We start from the raw sequence: 27,067 nt of genomic DNA on the forward strand, positions 1-27,067 counted from the left end.
TGCAGTGCTGTGTGGGAACCGGTGACCCGCGGCCCGGCGAAGCCAAAGCAGCCTTGCACTCCGACCCGGAAGCGCTTCCGTGCAGTCACCGAAGCCCTCAGAGCAGAGGCATCTCACGTGGCGCCATGGCGGAGTTCGATCTCACAACCCGCATCGGACGTTTCCTGGATAGACACCTCGTCTTCCCCCTCTTGGAATTCCTCACAGTGAAGGAGGTGAAGAGCACGCGCCGTTTTTTATGTGCCGTGATCGCTCGCGCTTTGCTTCCCGTACAGTGGAGTGGCCCGTTCTGTGCACCGACGAGGACATCTTGTGAAACATCATGATGATGATGATGAGGTTTGTTTTTCCCGTTCTCGTGTTCTCACAGATTTACGACGAGAAGGAGTTGCTACAAGGCAAGTTGGACCTGCTGAGTGACACGAACATGGTGGATTTCGCCATGGACGTGTATAAAAACCTCAATCCCATCCAGGAGATCCCAGCAGGTAATGAACGTGATGAGAGCAACGAGGGAATGGCACAAGTCGCGGAGCGACGCGCGTGATTCCATGAAACATCCTCCACTTGCTTGGTGTGCGAGGACCTTCGAAAGCGCTGTCTATTTATTACGTACGCAAATGTAGTGAAATTTTGCCCCTCTATCCTATTTGTGTTTTTTTTGTCTGCCTTTACCTCATCACCCCACACATCCCTTACCCTCCCACCCCCGCCCTTTCCTTATGTGCGTACGTAATAAACAAGCTCAAATGAGCTCAGATCCTCGTCCTCTTAATGATGACGTCATGAAAACGAATTCAAACGGCTTGCCTAGTTTCGGAGATAATGGTATAGGCGATTTCCATTAGCGGCGATATTATGACATCAACTTTTTTTTCTCAGAAGAATTTCCAAAATCGGAGATGGTTACTGCCTGCGCGTGGGCTTTCTGCAAATACATGGCAAGTTTCACGAAGATCCGATGAAAACTCTGGGTTGTGAAACAAAAAATAGGAACGACGTCATAAAAATTGATATTACGTCATAGTGATGTATCATATGTGCGGTAATTCATCTCTGCTAATGCCCCGTTCGATTCCCGCAAACAGAATTCAAAAAGCTTGCCTAGTTTCGGAGATAATTTTTTCGGCGATTTCCATTAGCGGAGATATTTTGACGTCATAACTTTTTTTTCTAGGAGGAATTTTCAAAATCGGAGATGGTTACTGTCTGCGCAGGGTATTTTTACATATATATGCCAAGTTTCAGGAAGTTTCGATGAAAACTGTAGGCTGTGAAACAAAAAAGTCCACAAGAGGAAGATGAAGAACAACAACGTGAGTAAGACTTGGAGATCCTCCACGAGGATCTAAAAAAAAAAAAACGATGGACTTTCACACAGCGGGCCATTTGATCTTTTACGCTTGTGTTGTTATTATCCCATCTTTCGGTTCATCGAGTTAATTTACCTGGTAGAGATTGGTGGAGGAATTGCGAAGGAGGCGTGCGTGCGTGCGGTATTTTCCTAATGAACAGTATGTTTCGCTGTTGTCGATCATCGGTGCTGCCGAAGCAGTTTCTTGGCAAGGATTAGTACTGGGTGGTTTACCATTGCCTTCCCAGCAGTAGTTGGGACAGGAATCTGAAATTTGGTCAGGGTGCCGGTGATAGCTCACCTAATCTTCATGAAGGACACCGTGGGATCTTTAATGTCCACCAACTAATGCTCGTGGACGGGACTTCCAGTTTAACATCCATCTGAGGGACGGCATACACATGGATGAATCGCCCTGTCGGTGAAACACTGAGACGACAGTTTAAAGCTGGGTCGGGATTCGAACCAGGCTTGACAGCTTTTGAGGCGAGTGTGTGTGTGTGTGTGTGTGTGTGTGTGTGTGTGTGTGTGTGTGTGTGTGTGTGTGTGTGTGTGTGTGTGTGTGTGTGTGTGTGTGTGTGTGCGTGCGCGCACGCGTATGTGTACACGTGTACACATGTGCGTGCGCGCACGCGTATGTGTACACGTGTACATATGTGCGTGCGCGCACGCGTATGTGTACACGTGTACATATGTGCGTGCGCGCACGCGTATGTGTACACGTGTACATACGTGCGTGCGCGCACGCGTATGTGTACACGTGTACATACGTGCGTGCGCGCACGCGTATGTGTACACGTGTACATACGTGCGCGCGCGCACGCGTACGTGTACACGTGTACATACGTGCGCGCGCGCACGCGTACGTGTACACGTGTACATACGTGCGCGCGCGCACGCGTACGTGTACACGTGTACATACGTGCGCGCGCGCACGCGTACGTGTACACGTGTACGTGCGCACGCGTATGTGTACACGTGTACATACGTGCGCGCGCGCACGCGTATGTGTACACGTGTACATACGTGCGCGCGCGCACGCGTATGTGTACACGTGTACATACGTGCGCGCGCACGCGTATGTGTACACGTGTACATACGTGCGCGCGCGCACGCGTACGTGTACACGTGTACATACGTGCGCGCGCGCACGCGTACGTGTACATACGTGCGCGCGTACGTGTACACGTGTACATACGTGCGCGCGCGCACGCGTACGTGTACATACGTGCGCACGCGTACGTGTACACGTGTACATACGTGCGCGCGCACGCGTACGTGTACACGTGTACATACGTGCGCGCGCGCACGCGTACACGTGTACATACGTGCGCGCGCACGCGTACACGTGTACATACGTGCGCGCGCGCACGCGTACATATCGCAGGCCATACAGACACGTGCGCGCGCATTACACGTGCACATACGTGCGCGCGCGCACGCGTACACGGTACATACGCGGCGCGCGGCCAAGACGCGTACACGCAGTACATCGTGCGCATACAGACGCCAGAGTACGCAGTACAGACGTGCGCGCCACAAGACGCGCAGACGCGGTACACGTGTACATACCGGCGGCAACGCTGACAGACGCGTACATCGCGGTACACGCGGCGCCCAAGATCGCCAGACGCGGTACATCGACGGTACATACTGCGCGCACAAGACGCCAGACGTTGTACACGCAGTATACGCGCGCCACAAGACGCCAGACGCGTACATCGCAGGCCATTACCGCAGGCCACAAGACGCCAGACGCGCAGTACACGCAGTACATATCAAGGGCGCTACAGACGCTGCACGTACGCGGTACATCGCGGTACATTACCGCAGGCCACAAGACGCGATGCGGTACATCGCAGGTTATTACCGCGCGGCCATACAGATCGCCAGACGCGGTAATACGGTACATACGCAGCGCGCAAGACGCCAGACGCGTACACGCGTACATTGCGGCGCTACAAGACGCCAGACGCGTACATCGCAGTACATATCGCGGCGCCACAAGACGCCAGACGCGGTACACGCAGGGTACATACGCAGGGCACAAGACGCTGCATGCACATCGTACAGTACATATCGCGCTAGACGCGCACGCGTACACGTACATACGTGCGCAGGCCAAGATCGCCAGACGCGGTACACGTACATACGCGCGCCAAGACGCCAGACGTGTACACGCGGTACATACGCCATACAAGATCGCCAGACGCGGTACATCGCGTGTACATATGCAGCGCTACAAGACGCAGACGCGGTACACGCGTACATACCGCAGCGCCGCGACGCGGTACACGCAGACGCACATACGTGCGCCACAAGACGCCAGACGCGTGTACACGCGTACACGCGCACAAGACGCGTACGCGTACACGTGTACGTACGCAGCGCGCGCGCACGCCAGATAAGGTAATACACGCAGTACATGGCGCGCCACAAGCACGCCAGTACGTGTACACGTGTACATACCGCGGCGCGCTACAAGACGCGACGCAGTACACGTGTACATACCGGCGCGCGCTACAAGACGCACGCGAGACATCGCAGATACGGCGCGACGCACAGACACAGACACGTGTACATACGTGCGCGCTACAAGCACGCGCAGACATCGCGCATTGCCGTGCGCGCTACAAGACGCGTACACGCAGGTGTACATACGTGCGCGCGCACGCGTACACGGTACATACGTGCGCGCGCGCACGCGCACACGACGCCAGTACCGCGCGCGCGCGCGCACGACACGTGTAATACATGCGCGCGCGCGCACGCGAGAGACACGTGTACATACGTGCGCGCGCGCAAGACGCGTACACGTGCAGAGACGTGCGCGCGCGCGCACGCGACACGTGTAATACCGTGCGCGCCGCGCGCACGCCAGACACGTGTATACACGTGCAGGCGCCAAGACGCGCGACATCGGCAGTGCCACGCGTGCGCGCGCGCGCACGCGTACGTGTACATACGTGCGCGCACGCGTACGTGTACATACGTGCGCGCGCGCACGCGTACGTGTACATACGTGCGCGCGCGCACGCGTACGTGTACATACGTGCGCGCGCGCACGTGTACATACGTGCGCGTCACAAGACGCGTACGCAGTACATACGTGCGCGCAAGACGCACGCAGTACGTGTACATACGTGCGCACAAGACGTGTACATACGTGCAGTGCCACAAGACGTGTACACACACGTGCGCGCGCGCACGTGTACACGTGTACACACGTGCGCACGTGTACACGTGTACATTACCGTGCGCACGTGTACACGTGTACATACGTGCGCACGTGTACACGTGTACATACGTGCGCACGTGTACACGTGTACATACGCAGCGCACGTGTACACGTGTACATACGTGCGCACGTGTACACGTGTACATACGTGCGCACGTGTACACGTGTACATACGTGCGCACGTGTACACGTGTACATACGTGCGCACGTGTACACGTGTACATACGTGCGCACGTGTACACGTGTACATACGTGCGCACGTGTACACGTGTACATACGTGCGCACGTGTACACGTGTACATACGTGCGCGCGCGCACGCGTACACGTGTACATACGTGCGCGCGCGCACGCGTACACGTGTACATACGTGCGCGCGCGCACGCGTACACGTGTACATACGTGCGCACGTGTACACGTGTACATACGTGCGCGCGCGCACGTGTACACGTGTACATACGTGCGCGCGCGCACGTGTACACGTGTACATACGTGCGCGCGTGTACACGTGTACATACGTGCGCGCGTGTACACGTGTACATACGTGCGCGCGTGTACACGTGTACATACGTGCGCGCGTGTACACGTCTACGTGCACGCGTACACGTGTACGTACGCGCGCGCACGCGTACGCGTACACGTGTACGTACGGCGCTAGACGCACAGACGCCAGACACGTGTACGTGACAAGACGCGACGCCAGACACAGACAGTACGCACGCGCAGATCGCACAGACGCTACAGACACGTGTACGTACGCGTACGCGTACACGTGTACGTACGCCACAGACGCACAGACGCACAGACAGACGTGACGCGCAGCGCCACAGACGCGGCAGTACGCGTGGCACGCGCCAGACGCACGTGCGCGCGCGTACGCGCGTACGTGCGCGCGCGTACGCGTGTACGTACGTGCGCGCGCGTACGCGTGTACGTACGTGCGCGCGCGTACGCGTGTACGTACGTGCGCGCGCGTACGCGTGTACGTACGTGCGCGCGCGTACGCGTGTACGTACGTGCGCGCGCGCACGCGTGCACGCGTACGTGCGCGCGCGCACGTACGCTGCACGCATCGCGCGCCACAGTACGCTGTGCACGCATGCGCGCGCGCGCACGCGTGCACGCGTACGTGCGCGCGCGCACGCGTGCACGCGTGCGCGCGCGCGCGCACGCGTGCACGCGTACGTGCAGACGCTGCACGCAGTACGCGTGCGCGCGCGCGCGCACGCGCGGCACGCGGCACGCGTGCGCGCGCGGCTGCGCGCGCGCTGCGCGCACGCGTGCGCGCGTACGTGCGCGCACGCGTGCACGTGCACGTACGTGCGCGCGCGCACGCGTATGTGTACACGTGTACGTACGTGCGCGCGCACGCGTATGTGTACACGTGTACATACTATCACTATCGGACCCTGCTATTCGCGGAGAATATGTTCCTTAAAGAGCAATTACACAGAACAAATCAGGACACAACACAACAGAGGGAACAGCAGGAGAAATCTGAAACGCCAACAGCAGGGTGGAGGGAGAAAGTAGTCGGACACGGACAATCTATGGATGCAGGTAATGATTAGGGGTAAGGGAGAACACAAAAGGTGGACAATGCGGATACATAAACAAAATTGTTTTTGACCGGTTTATGATTTTTTCAAGGTCTGAGGAGATGGAAGAAGCTGTTGCCCATCTGTCAGAAGGATGAGGGATGTCACAGCAGAGAGTGGATTCATCAGCAAAGAGATAAAGAGGATTTTCCAGAGTCAGTGAGATCATTGATGAAGATTAGGATGGGGCCGAGAACACTGCCTTGGGGTACTCCAGCCTTGACAGGGAGAGAAGATGAAAGGGTTCCTTTGAGAGCCACACATTGTCTGTGAAAGTGGAGGAAGTCAGTAATCCAAGAGTGGAGTTAGCCTTGGATTCCATCGGTAGACATTTTGAAAGAGCAAGGCAGGATGCTGGATTGTATCAATAGCATGAGATATGTCCAGAAAGACGACCCTGATGTCTGATGTTAAAGGCCTCCACCAATGTTGGGAGAGTAGAAGCAGCATGTCCAAGGTAGAGTGACCAGCTCTGAATCCAAATTGATGATTTGAGATGAGGCTGTTGGAGAAAAGGAATGACTTTATGTCAACTGCGATGATGGATTCCATGACCTTTCTGATGATTGGAAGTACAGTAAGCTAATTGGGCTGTAGTTAAGGGGATCCGTTTTTGCACCTTTTTAATGTAATACTGTGATGTCGGCTGATTACCAATTTCCCGTGTGGAAATTGGAGACCGGTCCTGAAGTATTAAAATAAATAAATAAACAAACTAGAAGGGCACTTGGTAGAGTGCATATCTCCACCACGTAATGCCTGATCCACAAGAATATATCGGTCCCAATACATTTTTGAAATATCATGCTATACAGTACTAAATCGTTTTTGGCCCTATCAATGGTGAAGAATCACTTTAAAATTAAATAATTCTCGTATCCAGATCCGAATTCGGATCTTCACCAAAATCGAATCAATTTGTCCCTGCCATACACCCAACATGTCCACCAAGTTTCGTCCGAATCCATCCACAACTTTTTGAGATGTCATGCTTCCTATCATTTTTGGCCCCATCTGTCATTGGTGAAAAATCATTCATAAAATTCTAGTAGTCGGATCCGGATCTTCAGCAAAATCTAATCAGTTCGTCCTTGTCACACCCAACCTGGGCACAAAATCTCATCCAGATCCGTCCACCATTTTTTGAGATATCCTGTACACAAACAAACAAACAAACGGCAGAAAGGAGTGAAAACATCCTCTTTCACCTTTGGTGGTGGAGGGAATAAAGAGGAATTGAAAAAGAACAACTGCAAATGTCGAACCAAGTCACACTTTATGACCTGTGAATACACGGGGTCAATGCAGAGCGAATCCGTGAATAGTGGGGTCCGACATCTATATCTATCTACTAGACGACCCGTGAACCCGTTGGGTTCCCGTTGTGACAGCGGTTGATTATAAAAAAAACTAGAGGGGGAGCACTCGGTAGAGTGCAAAACCTCCGCTGCCAATACTGCTAGGTCACTCAAGTGAACCTGATATCCTATTCATTTAATTTGACGTCAATAGTGCTCACATAGTTATAGTTTGCAACTTTCCCTTTTACTTTTAACTTTTACATACTCAATTCATTCGTCATAACTAGATTCCTTGAGACAGAAATTGCTTTTACTTGGGTATATCCACCTGAAGTTCCAAAATCAGCCACAATTGTAATTTTGGCATGTTTTTTGTTGGAAATCACTTATAACATGTAGAAATGCAAAAAAAAAAAAAAATCGAAGTTTTGTTGAAAAAAAACTTGCAAAATTTTTTTTTCTCTAACAATTTCTTTTTTTTTGGGGGGGGGGGGGGGTTGGAAATCACTTAAAACATGTAGAAATGCAAAAAAAAAAATTCAAATATTTTTTCAAAATGGCCGCTGTAGCGGCCATATTGGATTTTGGACCGAGTCCGAAATCTAATGGCATGATCCTTGGACCATACCTAATCCCCACACCAAGTTTCGTCGAAATCCGTCAAGGAGTTTTTCCGTAATACTGTTCACAAACAAACAAACAAACAAATAAACCAATGTCACCTGCAGGGTGACCCGTATCTTGCCAAAAGGTGACCACGTGTGACTTCTTTAAGGTCACACTGAGGTGAACAGAGCTGCTATCCACCAGGAGCGACTCCTTGAGGAATATTTGCCTACGAGAGAATATCTGCCATAATATCTGCCTATGAGAATCGTTCTACAGAGTAACCATGAAAAATATGCGTTTGCCTCATAACGTCACCAAATGACGTCATAATGTCTCAAGCTTGACATATCTCGAAAGCACTCATCGAGGTGTTCAATTTGAGGTACTACACGATATGGTTCCTAAAACTTGAAAATTTGACCTTGGGGTCAAATATGTTTGACCTTAGGCGCTAACGATGAAGGTCAAGGCCAATCGCCACCAAAAATTAATCAGCTGAGCGCCAGACCATGAACTGTATTCCCATGAAATTTGAAGACGATCCAATCAAAATTACTCAAAAAATAAGGGTTTCGTCGACTCCCCTGATTTGCGACAAAGTGACCTTGACCTTTGACCTTGACCTTCAAAATTTTATGCGCTGAAAGGGACCTCTATAGGCCTCTGATATGCGAAGTTATAAAAATTTCCAATGATAACTGTGCTCTGCAGAATTTTTATACGTGATTACAGACAAACAAAAAAACATACAAGCTGACTAACATATCTTGCAAAAACTTCGTTTTGGCAAGATAACAAATAGAAAGGGGTGAAAAGAGTAACCTCGGTTCTTCGATGGCGGAGGTTAATAAAATAAAAAAGATAGCTGCAGCGAACTACACCACTGAGATTGTTTGCATTGATCAAATAATCCCGAAGAGGACTTGACTAAATTTGGAATTGATTTTTTCAATAATTTTTTCGTTGCCCGATTTGAACGAAACTTGATATTGCACGTCAATGTGAAAAAAAGAAACGGAGAAAAGAAAGTCGAAGAAATTATTGTGCGTAATCTTCGAAACACAATTTTATTTATTAATGAACACGGGAGTATGAGATCAAAATGGCGATGTTTATTTTATGCTTAAAAATAAATCGTTCTTTGTCCATACTAAATGTTTTAGATTTTTTAAATAAATCATTTCAAGAAAATAAAAAGATAGCTCCAGCGAACTATACCGCTGAGGTTGTTTGCGTTGATCAAATTCTCCCAAAGAGTACTTGACTGAATCGGGAATTGATTTTTTAAATAATTTTTTCGTTGCCTGGTTTGAACGAAACTTGATACTGCACGCCGCAGGCGAATGGGTGAGTAAGATGGGCCAAAAAATTTTGCGCTATGGTGTACCGTTTTCGCTGTATTTCGGGAACATACATACATACATACATACATACATACATACATACATACATACATGCAAGAAGAGAGTTTTAGTAATACATATATATATATATATATATATATATATATATATATATATATATATATATATATTTCTTTCGAAGGAGAAGGCGCTTCCAACCAAAAGTAAAAATCTAGATTGACTCCGCTAATTTGAGTAAAAATGTGAGAGCAGACCCGATCTCAGGCAACGTTACGCCGGCTTCACAAGGCACAATAGACCCTGAGCCTCGGCACGTGTCCATTTTTTATTTCGATACGACCACTCATTTCTGTTCACTTGATGGTGTTTGAGGTCAAATGGAGGAGTCGATGTTTTTTTTTATATTGCAAAATCAAAAACAAACGTCAAATCACATCAATGAAGGACTGCTCTGTTCTTTTTTTTTTTGTTTTTTGTTTACACGTAATCTGGTATTGCACGTGTGTGCGTTTGTTGTTTTTGTGTTTCCGGGGCACAAACACTGCTGGTTTCGTGTCCAGGTTGGGCATGATGAGGTGTGGGTTGTGCGAGTGTTGGAGTTTTCATTGGGTGTTCTGCACATGCAGATGTGGTGTTTGGGAATGGGTGTTGTTTGTTGCTCACCTTATCCAGCCGTTTGCACCATCCAGTTTTCATCATTTGCATTTGAGGTGTGTATTGTGTGGGAATGTCCACTGTCTCCCCAGTTGGATCACGCTCCCGGCTATTCACGTTCCACGCTTCCAAAATCAACCTGTGTCATTTGTTCGATGTAGTGTCAAGGACGCGGGTCCCATAAAAGTCAAATTTATGGCCAGATTGCAGGCAATGACATGCTATGGCTGACTGGGTCACCTTTCCAAGCCTAATTGCTCTCTCATGTTCATCTAGTCGTTGTTTTAAATTTCTTCCAGTTTCACCAATGTAGAATTGGTCACAGTCTTTGCATGATGAATGGTAAACTACTCCAGATTTATCACCAGTTGGTATTGGGTCCTTTAGTTTTGACATGACATTACGGATGGTGCGTAGAGGCTTGTGGGCTACGCCAATCCGTGAGCCACGTACTATCCGGCCAATCCTTTCCGAAAGGCCTGGGTAGGATGGCATGTATATAAATATATTGTTGTGGGGCCAAGTTTCAGTGGCGAGCACGACTGCTTGGTGGAGCAGTGGAGTCGGCTCCACCGAACACCCGGAATTTATAGGTCGTCATCCCGGATAACTCTGGAGCCGACGGGTCCCTTATCGGACCGAAGATCGCCAATAGGTCGACCACTTGGGATAGGGTCAATTGCCAATTTCAATATACCTAAATACCCACGTCGTCGAAACTACCAGGGAAATTCACCCTCTGCAGGATCTACGCGATCCGGGCTATTACCGAGCCGGATCCGAGTTGTACCCTGAGCGGAGGGTACCAGATTCCTGCCGGGCCGATTGCATGATTACGGCAACAATGAAGCCTCCTAATTCCCGTTTGCCACGCGGCAAACCAATGGCATAAAGGACAAGGACGAGCTGGGACATTCAACAAAAGGGGAATTTATTTTACAATAATTTGGGAGACGAGGGGAGCACATAAGGGCAGAGTTATCACGACTATAAGAAATGCAAATAATGTACAACAAAAGCACTTAATTATTCTACTTAGACAAGACAGGCCCACACACAGACACGCACACCCAAAAAGAAAATGGACCCGCCAGGTCTTTATTCGGCTCTCCAGCCGAGGAGGATAGTTCGGCTGGGAGTCAGGACGGCTGGCTACCTGGCCGCGAGGACGCGGCTGGTCGTCCACCCCTTCCCGGAGCTTCGGTCGCCAAAGGACGGACCAGGGCAGCCGAATCCAGAGCAGGCGAGACGAGGTGATCTCCCTTGATGAAAATCGACCGCTCGCTGTAATGCGCCAGATGAGACACCTCTGAAGCACGGGATGCAGTCCGCTGAAAACCCAGGCAGACGTGCTTCGAGACACCCAGGACAAAAAAACTCTCCACGCTCGTCCCGACATCCACTCTTTCTCTTCAGGAGGGAGGGGCTTCTTCTCCTGGCCACTCGCCTTCTGATTGGTCGGACCCATCGCGCGATTCGCTGGCCGTCTCCCAATAGATAGGCCCACTGTAGGCTGGGCAACTCCCACCCTTCTGGGTGGAGTCCTGATCGGAGACGTTTGTAGTTCCGCCTACCTCCTCATCTCCGACCACGTGCGTAATGGCAATGGTGTTGAGTGGGAGACGGGGTGGGTGAGACGCCCGCTCCTTGCCGATTGGCCAAAGGAGGGACGCCATGCCTATGTTAGACTCCGCCCACGCGCGCCTTGCATGAATAGACTCCTTGCATGAACACAATGTGATTTGCCTAAAAGATGTTAGGCATTCCTGAAAACTGTTTATGCTGACTGAAATTTGTTCACGTAGCAGCATGATAGAACTTTGTTTAGTTTTTATGATTACAGACTAGCAACTTTAACTTCTACATTTTATTAATAAACATCGGTAACCATGTAAACATTAATTAAAATGCTTCAAATATGTCTTAATCATTTTTCTTGTCCCTCAAAACGTAGGTCTAGACATCTCATTTGTCAGGTTTGCATGCATAGTAACAAAGTTACAGCAGAAAATAGATTTTTTTGGTAATTGCGGTAGCTAATTAGCATACCAATAGATTTTTGGCATGTTACGAATTTTATTAGCCTGTAGCTTTGATATATTGCTCAAGGGACGTTTCTAAGATGCGTACATGTGAACAATGTGCATTTATTTAAATGGTATAGTAGTGCCTGTCCCAAGAAAGTGCCCCAAATTGTCAATTTGGCAGCCATTTTGTTTATGCTAATTAGATGGTCAAAAACTCAAAATTCAGCTTGGGAACAGGGCGAGTCGAATTCAGCATACCTTAATTATGTTAAAAAGTCATGTTCCCAACTTTTACTAAAAAATGCTTCTCAGATGCACATTTCTCAGAAATATGTCTCGTCTAATATATAGAAAGAGGTGTGTGTGTGTGTGTGTGTGTGTGTGTGTGTGTGTGTGTGTTTTTTTTTTTATATATATATATATATATATATATATATATATATATATATATATATATATATATATATATATATATATATATATATATATATATATATATATATATGACACCTCCCACACTCCTCGAGCTGAAGAAGCTGCATAAAGCAACACAAGAAGACCTACGCAAGGTAAGTGCTTTGCTGTTTCGAACCCTTCCCAGAAAACTCACCCACGCTTACCTTGTGTAGGTCTTCTTGTGTTGCTTCATGCAGCTTATTCGGCTTGAGGAGTATGGGAGGTGTCAATTATTTATATAATCTGAGCTGATTTCAGTTAGTTCATTAGGTGAGAGCTGATTGGCTATTCCTTCCAATTACAGGTGAGAGATGTGGGTGGGTCTTCATAGAGAGAGGGGTGAGGGTCGGGGAGTTGGCAGAGAGAATGTTATGCTTTTTGAGCACACACCAAACACACTCACATTTATTCGTATTGATAAGAGAGTTTTCCAAGCTTGTTTATACAAACAAACCGATTGTGATCTAATTGATGGTGGGTTTTCCTGAATGGTGCTTTGTACACCGCACAATCCTCCATAGTTTGCTCTCTATCACTACCTTGAGGATGTTGTTGATCACAATATATTTTTCTAGAAATGCCTTTTAAATTTTTGAGTTGGGATATTTTTCATACAGCCCTGCTGTTGCAAATCATCCCAGGCAAAAATAGAATTCCTTTCCTGTCGTAATTCTCTGCAGATCACTGTAGTAGGTCCTGTTACCAACTACAGTATATGAGAGAACTACTCTCATATGCTATAGTTATATCTGAAGCATTTTAGCCTGGGATAGTTTGTAATGATGGCAATGCATTGCGTGTTGTGTTTCAGCTTTGCGGGAGAAGCGTGCCTGTGTGGTGGCACAGCTGAAACAACTGCAGTTGGAGACGGAACCCATGGTGAAGATGTTTCAAGATGAAGAGGTCAACAGGCAAATGCAAACTGCTCGGTGGGTTTTGCTGGGCCTCATTTATGTTGTCCAGGCTAAATATCTACTGTTTTTGAACTCCCCCAATTATTCCTACTTTCTTGTGAAGAGCTGATTTGGGGAGGAAATATCATTTTGTTCAGGATGATGGCGATAACTTGCCGACTCATTGTGAAACACCATGAGATATTTAACATCCACCAATGACACGTGCCGCTAGACAAGTCTTCTGGCTTCACGTCTTTCCAATGGTCGGCATGCATATTGATGCAGTTGAAATGCCAATATTCCAGTTTATAGCTGGGTCGACATTCAAACCCAAGCTATACAGCTCGGAGGTGTGTGTGTGTGTGTGTGTGTGTGTGTGTGTGTGTGTGTGTGTGTGTGTGTGTGTGTGTGTGTGTGTGTGTGTGTGTGTGTGTGTGTGTGTGTGTGTGTGTGTGTGCCTGTAAGCATTCGTGACACCCCTTTTTCCACATTAAATACCATTCTAATGAATATTTTGTCGGGCAGGACATTGCAGAAGCAGCACACACTACTTATTTTGTGCCTGGGTGCTCAGTGTTTTATTTTTATTATTATTATTATTATTATTATTTAAGGTTATGATTAGCCCCCAATGCATTTATTCTGAAATGGGGCGTACAGATTTGATCTCAATTTTCATGTAAAGAGCCTTTGGAACGAGGCTATGCAAATGAAACTTCACCGTTTGGTTCATGAATACAATCCTTTTCTAAAAAATAGGAGATGGAGATTTTGAGTTCTGGGAGGACTCCCTCCCACCTCCTGAAACCTGCAAATGGAGATATTTTTTTGTTTTTTTTGAAGAAGAGTATGTGGGGTGGGGCCTAATAGCAGCCATTATGGAGTCTTGCAGGCGGTGTGGCGGCTCTCACATTGATGTCTCATCGGCAAAAGTGGCCCCGTTCTAAATCAATCGTGAAGATCACCGATCCCATTAACTTGGCCTTCTGGGCCTTGATTTTGGAGATAGTTGACGATCCGATGTTGTACTCGTGCATCAATGCATTTCTGTTGTCTCCCTTCTCCAGTCTCCTACATATGTCAATATTCTGATTGGTGAAGATCCAGATCCAGATCATGATAGGATAATTATTTAATTCTTAAAGTGATTCTTCACCATTGAGAGATAGGGCCAAAAACGATATATAGCCTGATATTTCAAAACTAGATTAATTTGACTGCATGCAGTCAACATGTATGCCTCCGCTCTCCCACACAAACACTTGAGTATTGACATATTTGACCCTTGACCTTTATCATATCTGGCCCAAAATCTAATCAGATAATTGCCCTGTCTAACTTTACCTTTGTACCAAGTTTGATGAAATTCTACCATTTGCTTCTTGAGTTATCACGTAAACGAAAATCCGGACGGACGGACAACCCGGAAACATAATGCCTCCGGAACCCTTGGCGCGGAGGCATAAAAATAATGTGCCCGATATATTCTGGTGAATCAGGCATTGCTTGGTGGAGGTATGCGCTCTACCGAGTACCCTTCTTGTTGTTTATGTAATCTGATTGTACTGTATTGTGTGTAATTTAATTTTTTTTATTTCCGTAATCTGAGTCATTATGTTTCTGGGTTGTCCGTCCGTCCGTTCGTCCGTCCGGATTTTCGTTTCCGCGATAACTCAAGAAGGAAATTGTAGAATTTCATCAAACTTGGTAAAAAGTAAAGTAAAACAGGGCAATTAAGTGATTAGATTTTGGGCCAGATGTGATAAAGGTCAAGGTCAAACTCTGAAATTTTACTGTTTACACCCTAACTCAAGAAATATTGGACAGAATTTCATCAAACTTGGTACAAAGGTAAAGTTAGACAGGGCAATTATCTGATTAGATTTTTGGCCAGATATAAAGGTCAAGGGTCAAATATGTCAATACTCAAGTGTTTGTGTGGGAGAGCGGATGCATACCCATCGACTGCGTGCAGTCAAATTACTCGTTTTTTTTTGTTACGGCGTGCCCAACACAAGCAATTGCTTCTCAGGATTGATGCTGCTTTATGTTAATGTTTTGTATTGCATTTGAAGAAGGAAGTAAATGTTGATTGATTGGCATGGCCACACACATCTCCTTGAAACCATTACCGTTAAAGTGAAACAAAAGGTTAATTTTTTTTAAAGCTGAGGTTTTAAAGGTTTTTTTTAATTGTTTTTAAATTCAACCTGAACATGAGCAAACTTTTTTTTTTTTTTCCTCCTTTTTCCAAGAAATTTCTGTGGAGGCAGCCGTGTATTGTCCACAATTGGCTCTGACCCAGATGTGATGTCAAACGTCTGTTTCGGCTGCCTGCGTATAAATTGCTGAAGTAGTTTAGTTCACGGTGCAAATCTCAAGCCATGCTCAGATGGCATCATCACCCACAACTAAAATGTTTGGAGATCCCTTGCTTGTTCAAGCCTGGATCAGACTTGTATCACAACTTTAGAACTGTAATATTCATTTGTAGAATGTCGGCAAAATTCTAAGGAGTTGCCTGACAGTTTCTGACCATTAACTTGACCCTCATTGGGGTTTATAAGATGATATGTCGAGATAACCCATCATGTGCTGCTTTTTCCATTATTGCCATCGATTAAGTCACAATGGAGATACACAGAGTAGAGAAAATCGCCGACGGGGCGTGAGTGAAAGCGCATTAACGCTGAGACACGATGTTGTACACCGTTGGCATTGCACCATGTGGTGTAGCATTGCAGATCAGATGGTGACGTGATCGATAGCAAAGTAACGGCTATAGTAGGCAGTTGTCTCATGGGTGTTGAGTTTGGGATTTTCCTTTTCTCCATGCCTTGCCCTTTGTTTTCCATCTTCTGATCCACGCTATGTTACAGCGATGGCCGGCAGCTGTTTGACTACTTGGCAGAACACCACAAGGTCAGACATCACCTTGCTATTGATCCGAGTACCCAAAATTATCATTTACCTGTGCTTTGAAGTCTAAATATGAGGAACGCATTTGACAGTGATTGAGGCAATGACCCGAGGGTTTCCCCTCGTATGTGAACTGTTTTTATTATCTTTTCAGGCTGTGGGGGTTGAGGGGGTTGAATGCGAACAATGAAGTTGATAAAAGGGAGGATAGGGGATTGACAGAAGGGGAATTAAATTGGGGCGGGGAGTGTATGGCACCTAATCTATCGTAGTTGTCCAAAATCCTAGCATTTTGCTTTCATAATCAATAAATTTAGCCTCCAATCTCTTCGCAAGTTTGTCCTGATTTTGCAGCACATCTCTTTCATCCACTCAATTAACACACTAAACTCACCGTTCACCATTCCAGTTTCGACCCGAAAACTTGGACACGCTCTACAAGTATGCCAAGTTCCAGTACGAGTGTGGAAATTACACTGGAGCTGCCGAGTATCTGTACTTCCATCGAGTCTTGGTAATGTCTTTAATACATCACTGTCGAACTGTTGTCTCTGCCGGTTGCACCCATCATACGCATTTTGTGTGCAGACTTTAATAAGTTTGCAAAGTTTATAAAAGTTTTTCATTTGTTTTATTTCTCTTTTTCTTGCCCCCCCCCCTTCCGACCCCTCTCCCCACACACACACACACACTTGTGGAACCAACTTCCTCCTTCTCTTCAATCTCATTCTTCCCTTCAAGTCTTCAAGACATTCACCACCATCTCAGATCATCCCTCATCCAAAACCATGATCTTTTGTACATCCATTGACCCTCCCAAAGCCCACTTCCTTCTAAATTTCCAGTTTTTCCTTTCTAAGAGTTGTCTGTGGTCACTTTGTTCACCTCCTGCATCCTGACATGTCAGTCAGGTCAGGCCAGATTAGATCTGTGACTTGCTACAGGTATCATGTAAACCTGCACTAACCTGTTCCATGGTCGGGTTGTCGGCGACTAAACCATCTGCCCCACCAGGTTTTTTGGTGAGGAGGGTGTTTGGATATGGACACCCATCAGGATTTAAAACAAATCCTGTCAAAGGGCGAAGGAGCTCCTTATGAGCCAACGGCCATCCATATCTAGTACCCAACTGTGTCTGCGGACGTCCTCCTGCAGTTGGGTTACTTCTTATTAGGAGGTTGGTGGCAGGATTTGCACTCCGGCCACCGTAAAACCCTTCATTCCACAAAACACAAAAACGCAAAGAAATCTGAAAACTCACTCCGTGGGAGTACCTCCTGTGCAGCTTCCCTTTGCAGGGCAGCTCACTGGATGACAGGATTGGGGTAAAGCCTTCAGGACCCCCAATCTTTGATGATAGGAGGGAAACCACGGGGTAACATTCCCGGGTCAGATTGCGGGAGAGTGTGTCGGAGTGGTGCTGAGGTGTCGTCCACCAGACGGCGGTCTCCTTGGGTTAACCTGAGGCGGTCCCTTCGGGTGGGTGCCTGGAATGTCCTATCCCTAAGAGAGGATGATCAGCTGTCTCTGTTATCATCTGAGCTCAAGTGTTTGGACATCGGTATTGCAGCACTCTCTGAGGTTCGGAGACCGAATTGAGGCGAGTTCATGGTGGGTGATAACACCTACGATTGGTCTGGTCGCTCTGGTGGTTACCATATTCGAGGATTTACTGTCGCTGTGTCCAATAAGCTGACTCCAATGATAATTGAGGTAACACCGGTCAACGAGCGTATTATGAGACAGGATTCGTCACTCCTTAGGTGTCATTTCCCTGGTCTTTGTTTATGCTCCGACTGAGGCGAGTGATCTCACTGTGAAGGATGCATTCTACGCCACGCTCGAGTCTGTGGTTGATCAGTGCCCCAGACGAGATACACTTCTAGTCTTGGGGGATTTCAATGCAACGACTGGAACTGATAGGGATGGTTATGAGACATGTGTTGGTCCCCATGGGTCAGGAACTATGAACCAGAATAGCATTAAATTCCTTGACTTTGCAAAAAGTCATGGACTTAGGGTGGCCGGTTCATGATTTCAGCGCTCGTCTTGGTATTCCAACACTGGTGGTGTGGCAAAGGAGATTGACCATTTCCTCGTTGATGGTCACTTGAGGATGATCCAGAACTGCAAGGTCTACCGGAGTGCTCAGTTCCTCAATACTGACCACTGGCTTGTTGTAGCAACTCTAAAGTTGCACCTTAAGTCCAGGAGAATGGTACCATCCCAGCCTCGGCTGGATGTTGGCAAGCTCAAGGATGAGAGGGTAGCTGAGGGGGTTGCGAACAAGCTGAGTAAAGATTTGGGGGGTCTGGGTGCTTTGGGAGGTCCTGAAGAGTTGTGGAGTGCCTTCAAGATCACCGTCCTTGATGTTGCCAGTGGATGTCTTGGAACTCACCATTGGGCAAAGAAGAATTTTGTCTCTCAAGGGACACTGGATACCTTTCACCAGAGTCGCAGGGCCAGGCTGAATGGCAGAGCTGAGCTGTTCAGGGAGCTGAGGCATAAAACTGTATGTGCGCTATGGGTAGACAAGGAGACCGATGTGAGAGGAATCTGTGAGGGGGTAGGTCAAGTGATTCTCGTCCTACTTACAGGGGAATTCGCGCATTGCGTTCTTCCAAGCCCATCCCTCGGTGTACTGCAGTTATAGCAGAGTGGTAGTCTCTTGACAGAGGAGTCTGAAGTGAAGGCCGGCTGGGCCGATTACTTTGAGTGGTTGAACCAGGCTGATCCACCAGCTGTCGAGTTGGACGTCAGGGGTGTTACATTCCCTGTTGCTGACCCTCCAATCAACTGTGGTCCACCTTCGCTTGTGAAAACACAGGCTGCTGTGAACCGGTTGAAAAGGGGGTAAAGCTCCAGGGATCTGTGGCATCCATGCTGAACTAGTCAAGGCTGGTGGAAATGCTGCACTCGTGTCATTGCATGCAGTTCTGTACTCTGCCTGGAACACAGGCATCATCCCAACTGACTGGAAGAGGAGCCTTGTTGTCCCTCTCTGGAAAGGGAAGAGTGATCGCCAAGACTGCAACAACTACCGAGGGGTGACGCTGCTCTGAGTGCTGGGCAAGCTTTTTGCTCGGATAATTCTTGATAGGGTTCGCCACCATCTGCTTGAGCACCAGCGTCCAGAGCAGTCAAGCTTTACACCAAAGAGGTCAACGATTGACCGTATCCTTGCTCTTCGGGTCCTTACCGAATGCAGAGGAGAGTTTCGGAAGGGGCTGCTTGCAGCCTATGTTGATCTCTGTAAAGCATTCTATTCAGTGAATCGGGATGCCCTCTGGAGGATTCTAGTTCTTTGTGAGGTGCCACCAAAACTGATTGATCTGATGTATGAACTCTACTCTGGTACTGAGAGTGCTGTGAGATGTGGTGGTACCATCTCTGACTTCTTTCCAGTTGTTACTGGAGTTCATCAGGGGTGTGTACTGGCCCCCACACTTTTCAGCACTTGTATGGACTTGATTCTAGGGAGGATGTGGGAGAGATCGAGCTGCGGTGCATCGTTTGGGAATGTCAAGATCTCTGACCTTGATTTTGCAGATGATGCAGTCATCTTTGCGGAGACTTTCGATATCCTTTCGGGGACCCTCGAGGTGCTGAATGAGGAGTCTGAGCTGTTGGGATTATGGGTTTCCTGGGTCAAAACTAAGATCCAGGCTTTCAATGACATCTTGGATGCTGCCATCCTGTCTGTGCCTGTTTGTGGTGAGCATGTTGAGGTCGTGGAGAGATTCACTTACCTTGGCAGTGATATTCATGTCTCCGCTGGCTGTGAGTCAGAGGTCAATAGATGTCTGGGTCAGGCCTGCCAAGTCATGGATTCACTGGATAATGGGGTGTGGCGCTACCGGTACCTGTGCGGGAGGATGAAAGTCTGAGTTCAGGTCATTGGTGCTTCCAGTCTTGCTCTATTGATGTGAGACTTGGACTCTGACCAAGGATCTGAGATGGAGACTTAATTCCTTTGGTACCAGGTCTCTTCGGGGAATCCTTGGCTATCGCTGTTCAGACTTTGTGTCCAACGAGCGGTTCCTGAGAGAGACTCAAATGAGATTTGTTACCTGCATAGTCCGTGAGCGTCAGCTGCGGCTGTATGGACATGTGGCTCGTTTTCCTGACGCTGATCCTGCTCACCAGATTCTCTCAGCGAGGAGGCCTCATGAGTGGAGGATGCCAATGGGCCGACCACGTTCCTTGTGGTTGCAGCAGGTTGACCACCATCTCAAGGAGATGAGGATGGGCCAGGCATCTGCCTGGGGGATGGCCAGATGGAGGCCCCTGGAGTACCAGCGGAAAGTGGACGCAGCGACGTGCTACTCTGGCGCATGCTCCCATACCTGACCTGACCTGCATCCTCCCCTCGCCCTCATTCCTCCTCCTGTCCCTTATTTGTCCAAGTCTCTCTCTAATTTGTCCTTCAACCTTGCCGTTAGTGTATTTCCTCTCCCTCCCGCTTCTCTGCTCGAGCTCCTCCACGAGCCTTGACATTATGGACAAAAAACAAGTGTAATACGGAAATACAAATGACTGGACTTTGTATGCTGACCCTAACAAAACACCACCTTCAGGGTGTTTCAAATGAATTGAAACGAGGTCAAATAAAAGAAATTGTAAGAATCTGATCATCTATCTATAATTCCAGGTGTGTGTTTGTGTGTGAGTGTGCGAGAGAGACCGAGACAGACCGAGACAGACCGAGACAGACCGAGACAGACACCGAGAGACCGCTGTTTTTCGACAACCACTGGTCCGATCTAATTGAAACTTGCCAGATATATTTCTGGGGACCTGAGGATGTGCCTGGGTCAGTTGATATTAATCGGACAAGTGCTTCCCAAGTTATGGCCATTTATTTACCAACCAATGACAGGATACGTTGCTGCGTAGGCGTGGCCGATGGGGAAGGGAACCTCAGCCGCGTTCGCCATTACGGGTTTCTTCGCTTCTCTTTGTGTTTTTCCTTGCGAAAAGGCAAAATACGTTGGCGCTGATTGAATAATTGGCCATTAAAACTAATAATTTATCAAAACGTTGGCAGATCCAGCAGCCTCTGCATTCTTGCCCTGGATGAGGAAACAAAGAAGCACCGTTTCCTCAGCAATGTTGTTTATGAAGAGGTGCTAACGAGATAAAGGTGTGTACATGGAGACAATTTTTATTATTATTTATTTATTGAAGAAAAATTGCTCTGAAAATAATTTATCAAAAAAAGTGCACAACTTTTTTTTGTTTCCAATTGTCAAAACGGTGTGGCCTTTGAAGTGTTAAGGAATTCAGCTCTACTCAACATGCTTGCCAACGAAATACATCTCAGTTTGGTGGTATGCTTTGCAAACTTTTTTTTTTTAAACTATTTTCAAACTAAAACAATTCGAACATGGAATACCTAATGACACTGTACTTTCAGGTCTCCTACAAATCCTACCCTGTTGCCTCACCATGGCATAGGAGTGGCAATGGTCAATGGCAGCGAATGTCATGGCTAGCAAAGACAGGGAGGTAAACTTGATTTTAATTAACTCTGTGTGTAAGTATCACAGCAGTTGTTACTTCAATGAAAGCGATAATTCGTGAAATGATGTGAACATTCCATACGGGCACACACTACGTCTGCAAAATGATGACGTGCTGTATTCTAATAATTTCTCGATTTCTTATGGGCATTTATAGATAAACACAATGCCCCAATCCAGTCGTCGTTTACGAGAGCGAAGGAACGGCCTGTGTAGTTGTTTGAAAGTTTTTTTTTTTTGCACGTACGGGCATGCGAGAGCGAAGGAACGGCCTGTGTAGTTGTTTCTCGCAAGCGGTTTTAATGTACATATATATATATATATATATATATATATTTTTTTTTTTTTGCACATGCGGGCACGTGAGAGCGAATGAACGGCCTGTGTGGTTGTTGTTTCTGGCACGCGGTTTGAAAGTTTTATTTTATTTTTTTTTTGGTTCGCATGTACGGCCACGCACCTGCGGGCATGCACTTGTGATTAGAAATTCACTTTGTATTCTCATGCAGGGAAAATATTTCACCATTGGATGCAATTTCAATGGATATCTCAATTAAACTAGAGGCAGCAAAGTCCTTTCTGATTGGAAGAAAGGAGTTGTGATGTCATGGTGACACACTACTACTACTACTACTACTACTACTACTACTACTACTACTACTACTACTACTACTACTACTACTACCACTTCTACTTTGCCACAGTAATTCTCAAGTTCTTGTTGGGGTCAGCCGGGGGATCTTTGTGCCCAAAGTCTTTCACGAACTGTTGATGTTCGACCTGAAGGTGATTGGGGTAGAAATTTGTAAATTATTCAGCACTTCGGTGAAACCCCCCCAAATTTTCATGAAGGACCTTTAGCATTCACCATAGCAGACCAGACAGACTAGCAGACTTGATGTCTGAATTGATGTCCATCCGAGGGATGGTGCTTTGCAATGCACCTTCCTGCCTGGAAATCACCGATCAAATAGATTGTGCTTGGATTCGGACTTCACTGCTCAGAGACAAGGTGCATTACCTCCGTACCATACTGTCAGACCCATTTGATGTCACAGATGTGATTCATTAGTGAGATGTGAAGACCTCCACAGACATTCATATAAAAATTGGTCTTCCTGATGAGTGGTTGTTCCATTTATGCTGATGAAAAGTAAGGCTTGTAAAACACACCAGCCTTTCTTCCTCCTCATTTTTATTTTTGTTTCCTGCTGTTCTTTCCCATTTTAACACCTCTTCCTCTTCTTTTTTTTCTATCCATGCTTCAATCTGTCTTTACAAGTAAAGGCCTATCCATTTTCAGGACCTTTACATTATCACAATAATAATAATATGAGTTCCCTTACAAGGAGCTTCAATGCAGCACGAGGCCAGTAGGCCCATCAAAGCCTATGCAAGGGTTGTTTGTCCATTCCTTGTCCTTTTTAAATACCAAGGGGGTCAAGCAAGGAAAATGCACGTACCATTTTAAAGTCTTTGGTATGACTCGGCTGGAGTTTGAACCACTGACCTTCCACACTCAAAGCAGACACTCTTACCACCATGCCACTGAATCTGGTTAAGCTGGGTGTCACAAATGCGAGCAGCCGTTGATGCAGGTTAAAGATCTCACGGTGTCCTTTGACGAAGTGGAGGTGAGCTATCACCGGGGAACAAATTACTGATGTTCGAACCATTACTCCGAGTCCAGTTAGGCTTAATTGAGTCATTTTGACTTGAAGTCCAACATGTCGACCATTTTGTCCTGCCGATAAGTTTCTGTTGATCAAGTATTGAGATTATTTTGATACATTGGTGCCAATTTGCTTTTTCTTAGCTCTTTACTTGTGGATACCCAAGGTTTGCAGTCTTCATTGCCTACCAACTATTCCTTAGTCATGCCATCTTGTCCTTTGCCTTCTTCCTTCCCTCAAACGCTAGATCCCGGCGAATGACAAGAACGCGCTGAACTCCCTCTGGGGAAAGCTGGCCTCTGAGATCTTAATGCAGAACTGGGAGGCAGCCATGGAGGATCTTTCCCGTCTGCGAGACACCATCGATAACAACGTAAAGCTGTAGGGGTGATTTGCATTGAGTAATTCAGGTCTTTGTCCAACCATGTATTTTTTTTATCTTGTTTTTGGAGGGTAGAGCAGAGGGGAAATCAAGGTCAGGATTATTTTCTTCAAATCTAACTTTTTGGACAATTGTTTGTAAAGTTTTATGCAAGATGAAGTCATCTTTGTTTTTTTGTTTGTTTGTTTTTTTCCCCAAGGGGGTTCACCCCATAAGCAGTGCCCCCTTTTTATTATTATTGTTCGTTTTATTTTTTAGTAAATGTCATTTATAAATAGAATAGACTAAGTATTCGGTGACTTTCTTGCGTGTCAAGGTATATGCATGTTCTAAAGTTTGTACACATTAGCCGTACTTACCTGTCGCTTCGTTGATTTGTTAAATCAAAGGAGACGGACGGTATGTTGCACTTTCACAAACATATTGTGAGTCTCAATGAGGATCTAAAACTAAATGAAATGTCTTTTCGGATATTTTTTAACACCTAGTTGTTCTTGCTTCTTTCGTCGTGGCTGTGATGGTGGTTGTTTCCTCCACCACCGAAAGTGAATGGATGTTGTGTTTTCACTTCTGTATGTTTGTCTTGGGTGTGTGACGAGGACGAATTCATTAGATTTTTTGTGAAGATCCAGAACCGGATACTATAATTTTGAAGTGATTCATCGCCATTGAGGCATCGGACCAAAAACGATCTATCGCTCGATATGTCAAAAAGTTGTGGAAAAATTCAGACAAAACTTGGTGGACAAGATGGGTGTGTGATAATGACGAATTGATTCGATTTTGGAGAAGATCTGAATCTGGATAGTATCATTATTATTATTTTAAAATTTTTTGCAAAGTGATTCTTCACCATTAAGAGATGGAGCCAAAAACAATATATAGTACGATATCTCAAAAAGATTTGGATCGGTTCTGACAAAACTTGGTGGATGAGTTGGGTCGGTGACGAGAGCAAGCCAATTAGATTTTGGTTCAAGCCCGGATCCAGATCCGGCCCATCGGTGGGATACAAAATGTAAACTATTCAGCCTGGTGGAGGTATGCGCTCTACCAAGTGCTGTAGTAGCAGTAGTAATAGTTGTTGTTTGTGTGCTCTTTCTGTACTCTATTATATATTTTTCTCTTGCTTCGAGAAGCATTATTGCAGTATATATACTTTTGTGTGTTCCCTCCATGTCCATCACACTTTATTCTAAAGGATTTCAACTGTCACACTGTACACTACAAGTCTGTCATGCTGTACACTTCCTTCTCAGAAATATGGTGTGCGTGGTTTCTTCTTGTTCTTCATCTCTCCTCCTTCCTTTCTTTTTCCTTGTCGATGGAGGGGTAATCTTCCAAATCGTTTTTGTATGGTTCACCTGGCTGCGCCTGGATGGGTTTGAGGGTAGAGTAACATCAGCTGAAACCCGTTTCCTCTCAAGACTCCTCCTGATGACTCCATCTTTGTCTATTTGAGTTCCTCCTGAAACTCCAATGCTGTATCTGGTCAGTAATTCAATTCAATAAAATGATGGAAACAATGAAACTCGGACTCTCTGGAAAATCCTCTATTTCTCTTTGCCGACGACTCCACCCTCTGCCGTACCATCTGTCATCCCTCAGACCGGCAAGCAGCAGCTTCTTCACTCACTGCAGATCTGGATAAAATCACAAACTGGTCCAACACGTGGAACATGTCTTTCAATCCAGACAAATCTCACACTCTCACTATGTCTCTTCGAAAGGACCGTTTACAAAACCCCCCCATCCACTTTCTCAACAATCCTCTGGAAGAAGTCTTTTCTTTCAAGCTTCTAGGTCTCACTATCTGCCATGACCTTTCCTGGGAAAGTCACATTTCCAACCTCGCCTCAAAAGCCAGTCGCCGACTGGGAATCCTCCGTCGTGCAAAGTCCTTCCTCGGCCCTCTTGAGCTCCTGACCACTTACAAAGCTTTTGTCCGTAGCCTGATGGAGTACTGCTCTCCCCTCTGGGCTGGTGCTCCTGCCTCCCACCTTTCTCGGCTTCACGCTGTCGAAACCAGGGCATTTAAGATCATCGGCATCTCCCGCAATGAAGCTGAGTCTTTGGGCCTCTCACTCAATCACCGCAGGTTGGTCGGTGGTCTTTCTGTCTTATACCGACTCCTCTCCAGCCTTGCCCCCCCTGCTCTCTCTGCGATTTGTCCCCACCACATTTCCACAGGGCGCTCAAGGTCCGCCAACAACCCCCTTCTGGTAAAACTACCAAAATCACGAATCACTGCTCATCTTCACTCTTTCATTCCTCTTTTTTCCCGCCTTTGGAATAAACTTCCTCACTCTATTCTTTCCCATTCTTCCCTCCAGGCTTTCAAAACAGCTGTTCACCACCACCTCTTATCTTCCCCCATCCAGGTCCTCGATCTTTTCTACCCCCGATAATCCACCCAAGCCCACTTCCTTCATTTCTCCTACTTTCCTTCCTGAAAGTCCCTGAAATGTCCATCTTCTCTTCGCCATGTTCCCCGTCCCATCCCCATCCCTCTCCCTTCCACAGTTCGCATAATGTGTCTGTTCCCCACTGTTTTGTCCCTTCCACTCCCGCCCCTCTTGTCTCATGCCTCCTTGCTGTGAGTTGTGTGTTAGCTCTCATACGAGCCTCGACCAAGGTATACAAAAAAAATAAAAATAAAAAAAAATAAAACAGGATTGGACATGTTGGTAGATGCTAAAGATCCCACTGTGTCTTTCACAAAGAGTGGTCGAGCTATCGCCGGCACCCGGGAGCAAACTCCGAATTTCTGCTCTAACCCACAGGCGGCACTGCATCAGCAGCGCAGCCACACCCCTGGCCAATGATGCAACCAGCAGACGTATGAAAGAAGAAAAAGAAGGGTTTGCCCTGTTAGCTCATGATACAATACAGGGAACCCGGGTTTAAGTACGATGTGTGTTTGCCTGTTGTTTACTGATGTCCTTGTAACTCATGTAATGGTACACCAAGGTCTACTCGTGTCTGTCTTGTGATGTATTATGAGCTCTTCCATGAGCCTTAGATTACATAATCATGTATTTGCCAGGTGTGAGCTTTTCAGACATGGCAAGCTTCT

The 27,067-nt window shown here is 46.8% G+C and overlaps 1 protein-coding gene across 1 annotated transcript in view; it reads left to right on the forward strand.

The window, feature by feature from the left end:
• Window positions 1-27,067, forward strand: part of EIF3E (eukaryotic translation initiation factor 3 subunit E) — a 40,323-nt gene continuing 13,256 nt past the window's right edge. Inside the window, exons 1-6 of the mRNA XM_085862942.1 lie at window positions 1-215; window positions 371-488; window positions 13,411-13,528; window positions 16,375-16,417; window positions 16,824-16,928; window positions 23,857-23,982. Coding sequence (XP_085719068.1) covers window positions 126-215; window positions 371-488; window positions 13,411-13,528; window positions 16,375-16,417; window positions 16,824-16,928; window positions 23,857-23,982 — 600 coding nt within the window. The 5' untranslated portion in view covers window positions 1-125. The remainder of the gene's footprint in view (window positions 216-370; window positions 489-13,410; window positions 13,529-16,374; window positions 16,418-16,823; window positions 16,929-23,856; window positions 23,983-27,067) is intronic.

This window comes from Eptatretus burgeri, chromosome 17, assembly GCF_056783735.1.
Source record: "Eptatretus burgeri isolate ZD-2024b chromosome 17, Ebu_testis_v1, whole genome shotgun sequence".
In the NCBI taxonomy this organism is placed as follows: Eukaryota; Metazoa; Chordata; class Myxini; order Myxiniformes; family Myxinidae; genus Eptatretus; species Eptatretus burgeri.